At 48.3% G+C, this 11,525-nt stretch overlaps 1 protein-coding gene across 14 annotated transcripts in view; it reads left to right on the top strand.

Annotated features, from left to right (window-relative positions):
* Positions 1-9,863, top strand: part of Tmcc3 (transmembrane and coiled-coil domain family 3) — a 216,354-nt gene extending 206,491 nt beyond the window's left edge. For 12 of the 14 annotated variants that reach the window (XM_013072291.3, XM_087192597.1, XM_087192599.1 and 9 more), the window contains 2 exons: positions 1,576-1,711; positions 5,278-9,863. In XM_013072291.3, coding sequence (XP_012927745.1) covers positions 1,576-1,711; positions 5,278-5,580 — 439 coding nt within the window. In that variant the 3' untranslated portion in view covers positions 5,581-9,863. The other 2 variants (XM_087192602.1, XM_087192601.1) reach the window with 2 other exon arrangements.
* The last annotated feature ends 1,662 nt before the right edge of the window (positions 9,864-11,525 follow it).

Below are 11,525 nucleotides of genomic sequence, written 5' to 3'. Positions count from 1 at the left end.
TTCATTTCCCTCCATCGTAGCGATCAGGTAGAAATCTAATTCAGTGCATAACAATGTGGGCTTCATTTGGTATGGCAGTCTTGAAGTCTTTATATGTGTATTTTTATGGACTTGACTTTTCTTTCTTCCTTCCTCTCTCTCTCCTCTCTCTCTCTTTCTTTGACAAAATCTCGCAAGTCCTTAAATTGCCCAGGCCGGGCTCAAATTTTCAGTCCTCCTGCCTTAGCCTCCAGAATGCTGGGATTATAGGCCTGCACCACTACACCCAGTTTATGTACTGTTTTTTATCATTAAATTTTTTACCCTAAAGAAAGAGCTTTCAAGGGTAATCTTCAGATTCAGAGTATAAATTCAAATCTTGTGGATTATGTCAGCTAATTTTTAAAGTATGTTTGTAGACCAGCTTTTATGAGCTTAAAGTTATTAATAAAAAGTGCATATGTCCAAATAGGTGATTATTCCTGTTTTCCTGATAAAAATATCCCCCAAAAGATTTTTAATCAAAATGAATATGTTAATTTCTAAGGATAGATAAAATGGATACTGTGGCATTTTAAATTTAGCTTATACTATGTTTTGTAATTGATTGTGATAGGATATAGTAATTCAGAAATGTGGCCTTTTAACTCATATTTTATGAAACCATTTTTAATCTCTGTTTATTTATTATTTGGTATTAGAGATGGAACCCAGGGTCTCACAAGTAATAGACAAGTGCTGTACTACTGAGCTCCATCCCCAGCCCTGAGACAATTTTTTAAAGCTTTCTCATATGCGTCTCTGACTTAGACATATTCATTACATGAGAACTGTTTTTGAGTCACGACGTTTCCCAAGGTTGTTGACCTTAAATTCATCTATATAGTTTGAGATGGTCCTTTTTCGGATGTGCGTTTTTATCCCAAGTTACAAATGCCCTTCTATATGAGCTTAGCACCATTTTTGTTTTTATAAAAATTACTCTAGCACATGACCTACAAAACGTCTGCACCTGGCAGTGATCAAAGTCATCCCAAGCTCAGGCGTCTTCCCCAAACATTCTATCCTGTTCAAAGTAAACATTATAGAGTCTCAAACAAAAGTCTTTTCTCTGGGGTGTGGGCAGGGCATAGGAAAAGGAATCTTTGTATTATCTTAGATTTGGACTTTCGGAAATGCCATCTGGTAAACCATGTATAGTTTGTAAAAAGTTTACATTTTTCTTGGCACCTAAGTTCCAAGAGCTGGAAAGTATGTCGTGTCTGAGCGTGCACACTGAGCAGGGTCAGAACTGGCCGCAGAATGAAGCTGATCCTAGCAGCACTGATCCTTCCTAAGGGGCTCACTGGCCGTGAAGGCCCAGGAACTATGTGTGAGGGCAGAAGAGGGCAAAGCAAAGCAGTGGGTCCTGGCCTTGGGCAGGCCCTGGAAAGCCATCTCCTAACTGATCCCAGCCTGAGCGCCGTCCTGTGGTCACTGTAGCCAGCCCAGGTACTCATCTGACATGGGTGAAGAGCCAGGCATGGTCTGCGCTCCACCCCAGGGGTGAGGATCTATAACACATCCCACTCAGATCTGGCTCCTGTCTCTGTCCAGGTACGAACGCCTGGAGGACCAACTACACGACCTCACAGACCTGCACCAGCACGAGACAGCCAACCTGAAGCAGGAGCTGGCCAGCGCCGAGGAGAAGGTGGCCTACCAGGCCTACGAGCGGTCTCGGGACATCCAGGTACTGTGCCCTCCAGATGGGACACCACCCAGGGGCTTTGTAGTCTTTAACACCTGAGACAGGCCGAGGGCACTCAGGGACTCTGGCCTAGGGGACAGACACTTCCCCCGCCAACTCTGTTAGCTCCCGTTACGGCGTTACTAAGAAGCTGTCCTCTGTACACTTTCTGCCTTGATCAGGTATTTATTATCTACCCCAGGCCCAGCACCACCGGAATTTTACTAAATTTAAAACAGAAGGCAAATCCTGCCTTCAGGAAGCTTCCTGGCCAGGTCGGAAGTAGCCCAGTGGCCAAAGGGCTCAAAACACATGAACAAGGGCCTGGGCACAGGCTCTGCAGGCCACACAGATTCAGACACGTGGTACCCAGAAAGCTGCGACGTCTGGGACAGTTGTCTCCAGTGGTAAAATGTTGGATTTCAGTCCCAGGTGTGCCACACGCCATCTGTGTGGTCCTGAGCAAGCCTTGCGTCTCTAAGAGGATAGCTTTTGTATTTGTAAGAATTTCAAGCATTCACATGTGTACTATGCACCAGGCACTAGTGTTTCCTTTTGTTCTATTTCCCATGTGCCCCTCAACATCCCTTGAAGGTCATTCCTGCTATGAACCCCATTTCTCAGATGTGGAGACTGAGGCACAGAGAGGTGAGGTGGCCCGGACAAGCTCTTACAGATCATCCTTGAGTACTGGATGTGAATGATTGTCCTGGAGAAGGTGGGACTGGGCAGGTGGGCAGAGTTGGGTGGATGGAAGGAGGGGTAAAGGGATTCCCATAAACAAAGGCCCCTCAGTGTTTCCTGGTGTGACACTACCACTGTCCAGAAGCAACTGTGGGCTTCTTCATTGTCTCTTTAAAAAATAAAAGCCAAAACAGATGTACTCTTCAGTGACTGTTCAGCTTCACGTCTGTGGCTTTTCTCAGCAGACAGTGGTTATTTTCTCTCTGTCTCTGACTGCCAGTCTGGGCCCTGCTTTACAACGGGCAAAACTGAAGCAAAGGTAGCAGCTCTGCTGCAACCTGTGAGCTGTGGTTTCAGCTGTGCACATTTCATTCTGCCCTGCATTGAGGGCTGAGCTCATGCTTCTCCCAGGTGTCTGCTGGCACAGTTTGGGGGACCAAAGCGTCAGAGCTGATGGGAGTATTGCCCCCAAAGGGAAGAGCATGGTACACAAGACCCCTGGGGAGTGGCTGGCCCAGGGCTGGGCCAGGAAACGTCACCTCACTGCCTCTGGTTTGAGAACCTTGAACCCACTTTAAGTGTTGACCACTGCCTGAGGAGCAGTCCAGCCATTTGTCAGGTCATTTTGTTTCCACTGAGGTCCGGAACGCCTGTAAGGCTTCCTGTTCAGGAGATGGTTTGGGTTACTTTTTCTTAAGAAACACATCCCGCTGGTGAAGAGGGCAGATAGTAGAGGGGAGGGGCTTCACTAAGGGGACTTAGACCCACAGAAGAGTTGATGTCAGTGGTTTCCAGTTTCATCTTCAGGTCGGAGCTGTAAAGAGAACATCTGTGAGTAACTGCAGAGGCCTTCCCTTTCATGGGGGTTTGAATCCTGGCCCTCCTACTCTTCCTGTGGGACCCTAGATGAGCTCGTGCTCTGTGCCTCAGTTTCCCCATCCATACAATGGAAAAATCAATGAGCTCTGCTTCAGTAGGTCAAGAGGATCAAATGGGATAATGGGATAATACATTTAAATACCAAAGCCTTAGCCAGATACATAATAAACAGCCAAAATATATATGCTGCTCATTCTTTTTATTATATTTATTATATTATATTTATTACATTTTTATTATAAGCACATCCCTGGTGCTTTTTGCCGTTCAGCCTGCTCAAGTTCATCTTTATTTCCTGTCTCCTTGGTTCTCGCCACATTTCCAAGGCAGTTCAGCTCAGAGTATTTGTACAGCGATCCACTTCCCCGATCAGAGATGAATGCATGGGCCTGAAACGCAGGTCTTTGCTCTTGTTCCGTCACCTTCTTTGTGCCCGGCACAGTGAGGAAGCCTGGGGTCCATGGCGTTGCTGGATGCATGCACAGGCCTGCAGGAAGCCAGTGCTGTAGGATGTAGTGCTGGGAGAAGTCTTATCCCTGTGGTCGGTAGGCTCGTGTGTTGGAAGTTACTATAGTAACAGCCCTGTTCTCTGGCCCGAAGAGTGTGTTCAGCGGAAGAAAAGCAAATCGGTGTTGGAACCGCTGCACTTGCCGAGACCTGAGAGGACAGCTCTCTTTGAATCGTGTGAACGCACTGACAGATGATTTAGACAGTGGGCTGGTGACCTACAGGGCCTTTCTGCTCCCTGTTGCTCATCCTGTTGCTGGCACCCGGTCTCTTTCCTATTCCGCCAGTGTGCAGCACCGCACTGGCTCTGTGCCTGAGGGGACAGTGACAGTAAGGTAGGCCTAGTCCTGTCCATATGCAGCATATGTGCCTCCTGGTCCAAAACGAGGGCTGAGGGGAGACCTCCCTCGGGATACGACAGTGGAGGTGAGACCTGAGAGATGAGTGGGAGATGAACAGGTGAGGAGAGGTGGGAACTGGGCAGAGCATACTGTGTGTGCAGGGGTCCTGGGGTGAGTTTGTGTTTCTTTTTGAAGCTTGGAAAAAACCAGTTTGGACAGAGGACTGTGAGGGAATAAGAAATTGCCTTAAGGGAACTCGGCCTCCAAAAGGCATGTTAAAGATGGGAGAGGTTTTATGAAAAAGGGTGTCGTGAATATGCACCTTAAAAGATCAGTTGGGTTGCTGTGCAGAAGATGGATTCATGGAGTTGGGGCACAAAAGGGGGATTTGTGCAAGGTCACGGCCAGCGGTGACTGGGGCGCAGGCGGAGGCTGGGAGGAGGAAGTGGGTGGCTGGGAAGACCTGGGTTTTGCCTCAGTGGAGCTGGGTGATGGGACCTCCCTGGTGTGAGGCGCTGACCCTTCCGAGGAGGGGAGGCCGTGGGGAAGCAGGGCTGTCTGCGGCCGGCTGGTTCCACCCTCGAGTGCACGTTTGGCCATGTGCCTTGGGTGCTCTTGAGAAGCTGTGTCTCAGTCACCACAGCCTCAGAATGTGCGGGACAGGAGGTGGCCAGGGACGTGGCCCGAGGAACCCGGCCTCAAAGAGTGGCGAAAACAGAGCTGCCCCAGCCCGTGCAGCCCCCTCCCTCCCTCTCCCTCTGCGTGTGGATGTGCTGGGCTCTGACCCGGCAGGTGGGGTCTGGCCGTAGGATCCGGCGACACCATGGCTGAAGGTGGGGCCCTCTGCCGACACAAATGGCAGCCCCAGCCCTCATCAGGGGCCAGTGTTTCGTGTCACTGTATTACAGATATAGGCAGAGCCAGCAAGCACAACTGCAATTCCTGCTCGATGGTATTTGACTGTGCACCTGCTCAGTCTGTCCATGAAAACAGGACACATGCACCTTATGGCCCTGTTTCATGCCTCTGTCACTGTCACCGTGAGCGTGGGCATTGGAAGCTCCCTGGGCAGGCGTTGGGCGATCCGAGCCAGGGGCTTTCTGCACATCAGGCAGCGTGCGCCACGCAGCATCTCATCCGCTGTCCTCTCGCCCGCAGGAAGCCCTGGAGTCCTGCCAGACGCGCATCTCCAAGCTAGAGCTCCACCAGCAGGAGCAGCAGACGCTGCAGACGGACACCGTGAACGCCAAGGTGCTACTGGGCAGGTGCATCAACGTGGTCCTGGCCTTCATGACCGTCATCCTGGTGTGCGTGTCCACCATCGCCAAGTTCGTCTCGCCCATGATGAAGAGCCGCTTCCACATCCTCGGCACCTTCTTCGCTGTGACTCTCCTCGCCGTATTCTGTAAAAACTGGGACCATATTCTGTGTGCCATCGAGAGGATAATAATACCGAGGTGAAGCCACTGCTTCCTGCCTTCATGTTCCCTTGAGTTTTTAGTTTAAAAGGAAACTGTGCATATCACCAAATTCTTCAGTGGACCCATTGTGTGGACGGGAGGGATGGGGACTGGAGCTGTGTGGTGTAAATAGCTGCGGTTCGGTTGACTCAGTCCTGTACCTGGCTAATGGGAAGCTGGTGCAGAGCTGACCCTGCCTTGCTCACTGCCTTAATCAGCCTGATTTCCTGCCCCCCATGAGCCCAGCACGGTGAACCCTTGTCTGCTGAGCACTTGGCACAGCTCGAGACCCAGAAGAAAATGGGCCTCCCCTACCCAAGTCCCTTAAACTTCTGTCCCACTCGAGCTTCACGGTCGCCGTTGTCGGTGTTTTCCCTGAGTCCTTTAAACCGCGAGGTTGTGATGCGATTCGGCAGTGAGAAAGCACAGACCTCGGCAGCGCTGAGCACTGTGGCCTACGGAAGTGTGTGCATCTCTGTGTCCACCCTGCTGTTCGCAGGTTTCAGCCTCGTTCTGTCCACAGTGTTCCGCCTGGTGAGTTGTGTGTGACCGCCTCACACGGAAATCTCACAGTGTACCCGTTACCTAGCCAGTCTTTAAGTGTAAGGCACTAGGACTTAGGAGGGGGCTCCCCCTTCTCATGCCCAGGGAGCCACGCCCCTGATTTCATCCTTCTGGTCGCAATGCCCCGCCTCCAGTACATACCTCCCCCAGCTGTGGCTTTGTTAATCGGGGTCCTGTGAGCACTAACTACTCCGAGGTTTGTGGAGGTTGTTTGTTTTGTTTTGTTTTGTTGGTACCGGGGATGGAACTCGGGTCCTTGCGCTTGTGCAGCAGGCAGCGAAACCACTGAGCTAAATCCGCGGCCCCAAGGTTTGTGTTTTGACAAACCTTGATTGTGATAAAAAAAACCCTTTGCAGATGTGATTCACTTTATGTATTTCACTGTGAGGATCTGGGAAATGAAAAACAGTGCTGCTCGAGTTGCAGAGTTTTTTCCTCGAAGAAGAATAACAGAATTGTAGTTTCTAATAAAGCTGATGTGCACCGAGGTGGGAACGCTGCAGGAAGATGGGGCTTTTGGCTGCTTGGGGTGGATGAGCTTAGCGGGAACATTCACCCGGGCGGAGGTGAAGAGGCTCCTCTTAGTGATGAGAAAGGCCAGCCAGGACGGGATGAACTAGGTCCGAGGTTGGCCCCAGAAGTGCCAGCTGTCCCTTTGGATTGCTTGGGGACAGGTCCCCGGGGCGATGGCCGAGCGCGCTGCCACTGGGGGAAGCATCGGAGCGTTCGGGCCTGTGGCCTGTCCGCAGCCCGGCTTCTCTGTGCTCATAACGAGGAGGAGGACATCTTGGAAGCTGCTGATCGGGCCTCCCCTCCTGTGGTCTCCACCATTCACCAAAGGTGTAGAGACGCGAGTTCCTGTCCATTTTCTTCTTCCAGGAGACGTCAGGGCTCCTGGATTTAAATTAAGTGCAATATTTTGCAAGCAGCTTTCTTAGGGCAATGCCCTGGGGACACTGGGGACGTGAAATATGAACATTGTGTGCCATGCTGTGAGAGAATGGAAGAGTTGGGCGTTTAGTACAACCCCAGCGTGTATGCGTGTGATTCATACAACTCAAACTTTTCTTTTTAAATGTACAATTCAGTGGTTGTAGTAAATTCACAAACCATTCAAACATCACCCCTATCTAATTCCAGACTTCAGCTTTTTAAAATAATAAACATCATTTCATGAAATCTGTGGTTAGAAAGTATTTTGGAACCAGGAGAACCCCGCCCCCCCCCCCCCCCCGCAGTCACGCAGCCGTGTCCCTGCCCAGGAGACTCCTGTGGCCTCCAGAGTTGACTACACACTGTGACCCAGCAAACCCAGGGCCAGTTAGGGCTCCAGATCAAAGGAGGGAGGGAGGGAAGAAGAACTGTGTGCTGCTTTTGTGCCAGATTTTCAAGTCCACCGTGCCCCTGACCTGTGGGCATTCGATTCCATCACTTAGACGCTGGTCTGCAGGGGTCCCACCAAGTGACCCCAGCCTGTGCCTGGGATAGGTGTAGGTGCTGCTGCGGGTGTGGGGAGGATGGCTGAGATTTCCAGCCCTTGAGGTGCAGTGCTCCGTTAAGGACGTAGGAAGTCACCCCGCTCCTTTGGGCCTACCAACCCTGCTCTGGCTGATACTTCTCAGGCCCACGATCAGTCAGTCTGTCTTCTCCAGAGAACATCGGGAGAAAGGGAAGCAGCGTCCTCCACCTGCTGCGCTTGGAGCTCTTTGCAGAACCTGCTAGAAACCACTTCCCTCTGAAAATCCCGAATCCCTGCGGGTCTCAGCCCTAACCATCCCGCTGGATCTGGATCGTGAATTCCTGTCTGTTGACTCTTTAGCTGGGGATAACCTTGTTTTCATTTGGATATGCACGACCTACATGGCATATTTACTTTAGTGTCTTGTGGAAAGTTCCTGAAGCTTTTTACTTTTTAAGAAGATTATATACTTCAAGGAGACTTATTCTGCAGTTTATTATTCTCTTCTTAGGGACTCTACCTCCTACTGCTTGTTCTCTTCAATGCAGAAGGCAAAATTAAATTTTTATAAACATACAATTAAAACTAGTGATACAGCTGTGACATATCCTGGAAATGAATATTTAATTTACATCTAAGCAACTCATCTCTTTTTCCCCACCTTTCATTGGTTAAAAAAACAAAACCAAAACCAAAAACAAAAAACATCTCACGCTTGGCTAAAGATGAAAACCAGTTGGATGGATACGCCCCTGGTCAGCCTGTGAACATTATTGAATGATTAAGATTCTGGCACTGGATTTTCTGGTGATGTTATTATCATGATCGCTAGGAAAATGACAATTTGTTGAGGATTAAAAAAAAATTTAAAACACTCCTTTGTGGGTTTTGTTCACCTCATATTTTGAGTATGATTACACCAGAACCGACCCCCCACCCCAAGAAACAAAAGCAAAACCGATCTCACAGTGAAGCGGCAGCTCGCTGCACTCCACACTGGTTTGGGGCAGAGGACACGGAGCCTTCCCAGCTTTCTGGCCTGCAGAGTCAGTGCTTTGCCTGCCTGACCCCTGTGGCCTGCTGGTGGGCTAAGATCTCCTGGACCTTTTGTCCTTTCACTTGCAGCCAGTGCTGTGCTGCCCTCTGTCAATCCGCAGTCCAGCATTCAAGCCTTTCCAGCGCTGTCACTGTTCTTTCCTTTAAATGTTGCCCTTGTCTGTGTATTTATGCCCCCACCTCTGTAGCATATCAGGCCTAATTATAGGTTCAGTAACTGGGAGGGAACAGTCTCCCTCAGGCAACTAATTACTTTTGCCCTTTTTGGTTGAGTTCTAAACACCAAATTATTTTGCACTGAATGGGAGCATTTTCGTATTAAATCCAGATAGAGTTGTATTGGTTGGGGAAAACACTGAAATATACTTATTAATAAGGACTTGTGTGATTAAATGGCCTATTTTGCATATTTCTTTAATTTAGAGGCATTACTTAGAATTAAAGGTTTATCTAGAGAGAGCTATTTCAAGAAGGTTACACATGACTAAGGAGAGAATGGGTCTAAAAAGATAAATCACTGAGAAAGATGAGATTGCCCTATTTACCTCAAGAGTAGGTTGAAAAAAGGTAACAACAAAAAGTATAGTTAGTAGGAGTTTAGTAACCTATAAGATAAAAAGCAGAACTGACCTACCATCTTCTGAAGTCAATGCAGTTCTCTGGATATAAGAAACAAAGCCAAGAGTGGTGGTGCATGCCTATAATCCTAGCACTTGGGAGCCTGAGGCAGGAGGATCTCTGAGTTCAAAGCCAACCTGGGCTACATTGTTCAGGGCCAGCCTGAACTACAAAGTGAGACCCTGTCTCCAAAAAAAAAAAAAAAAAAAAAAAAAGCACGAAAGTCATGTACCTTGATTGTTTTAGGAATGATTTCTGCTTTGCAGTTTTAATTTATTTAAAGCATGTCTGCTGTGTTTGTCCTAAGAGAAACCTTTCAACAAAACGCGCTATGTGTCAAAGATACATTTAGGCAATAGCAGCTCTCAAAGTAGGAGCTGGAGTGTTGGTTGTGACATCTGCTGCAGAATTTCTATTTTGTAAGATACTGCCTAGTTTCATGTCAGCCTAAAATTGTAATTCCTCCATAGAGCTTGACCATGTGGTGGTGTCATCAATGAATTCAAAGCAGGTGCCATTATTTTTTTAAATAAACACTTGACATTAGCTTTGGTGTTAAATAAAGAGTTAAATTTCTTAAATTTTCACATTTGGCAGAGCCCATCTCAGCAGTGTGTGTGAAATCAGTTTTAATAGACTATTTTTATAGCAGAACCGAGTAGATAGTGGAGGGGTTTCCCTCGGGTCTGCTGCCCCACGCATATGCACAGCCACCCTCATTGTCAGCATTTCCCACCGGAGCGGCACATGGGTGAGCCACGTGGACACATCGTGATCACTCCAAGTCCACAGTTCACGTGAGGGTTCACCCTTGGCATCGTACATCGTTGGCTTTGGGTAAACACAGGACTTGGCTCAACAGACAGAAGAGTTTTGCTGCCCCAAGAATCCTCTGTGCCTATCTCTTCATCCATCCTCCCCATAATCAATTTTTAAACTCATTTTGAGTATTATAAAGCACTTTATTTTCATAGAGTGTGGACTGAGCTGAGCAGTCCAGCCAGGTGGGTACGGGATCCCCGTTCTGTAGGTGATCAGCTCCAGACCCGTGAGCTTTCTGGAGGTCACCTGTGGGGGACTCTGTCCCTCGTCTTTCATCATCCTGCCTTTGTAGCCCCTTCTGGTCCCAGCACCTGCATGTCCTGAGCAGTTTTCTCCATTGGTTTCCTCTCCTGTGCAAACAAGAAAATGAAACTCGGATGATGGATTCTTAACGACATCGGCCTGTTCTCTGCCCTGGAAAACAGCGTATTTCAATCTATGGGAGTCACATGGGACACAACTGGTATTTTGACCCTCATCATTTGATGTCTGAAAAAGTAAATACAGAAAACAGTGATTGAGTTAAATGTGTATGTCTAGCCCAGTGTATTTCCAAATGTTGCTTTGGGGAAGACTTCTTACCAAATCTGTCTTTCCCTGAAGAAAAGAAATGGAAAAAAGTTTCATTAGTTGGTTTCTAACTGATAAAGGTGTGGTAGAATAAATCGATACTCTGATTTTGAGTAACACATGGGGTTCTAATGGAAAAGAAAAAATTACCTTGGACAACTGAGATTACTCACACAATTTCCTAACATGACAAATAATTTTATAATAAAAGCAATAATAAAAAAGCAATATAAAGTACTTTATAATAGCTTTTCTGAGTTCGCAACCCTGCAGATTATTTGCAGCCCAGTGCAGACTGACTTCCTAATAGTTACAACCACGAGATGTTGAAATGCATGGGATGTGGAGGGACCGCAACTATAGGCATTCACCTAACAATTCTTCAAGCACTTGGTGCAGGGCACACTGCAGATGCATTATGTGAAATACCAGGTGCCCCTGTCCCAGCACCCTGTGGACAGGCGCTATTCTCCCCATTAACAGATGGGGACACTGTGGGTCCCAGTGGCTGAGTAACTAGCAGCATGGTGCTTGGCCAACAGCAGATGTTTATTCATCCCCAAGCTGTGGGCCTCGAGTCTACACTGGCACCCACTGCCCGGTACTGTACTAGAACGAACTGAGCAGTGGGCACTGCAAGATGATGACTGTCGCTCCAAATCCTAGACCAGACAGTCAGTGCTGGGGTTACAAATCATGCACCTTTGCCCCTTTGCCTGGCTGGCCATGCTGGGTGAGGGCAGAGATGCTCGGAGCTGACATGCTAGAGCTCTGAACAGCCATGGGCCAACATACTTTTGGGTGAAGAGAGCAGAAAGCTATTAATTAAAGCAACTCTCACACTGGCCCTGGCTTTC

The sequence above is a fragment of the Heterocephalus glaber genome, unplaced genomic scaffold (assembly GCF_053883595.1).
Source record: "Heterocephalus glaber isolate CG9 unplaced genomic scaffold, H.glaber_assembly_v1.0 deba00001572, whole genome shotgun sequence".
Lineage (NCBI taxonomy): Eukaryota > Metazoa > Chordata > Mammalia > Rodentia > Bathyergidae > Heterocephalus > Heterocephalus glaber.
The sequence above is the reverse complement of the archived record's forward strand: the minus strand, read 5'-3'. Positions and strand labels throughout refer to the sequence as shown.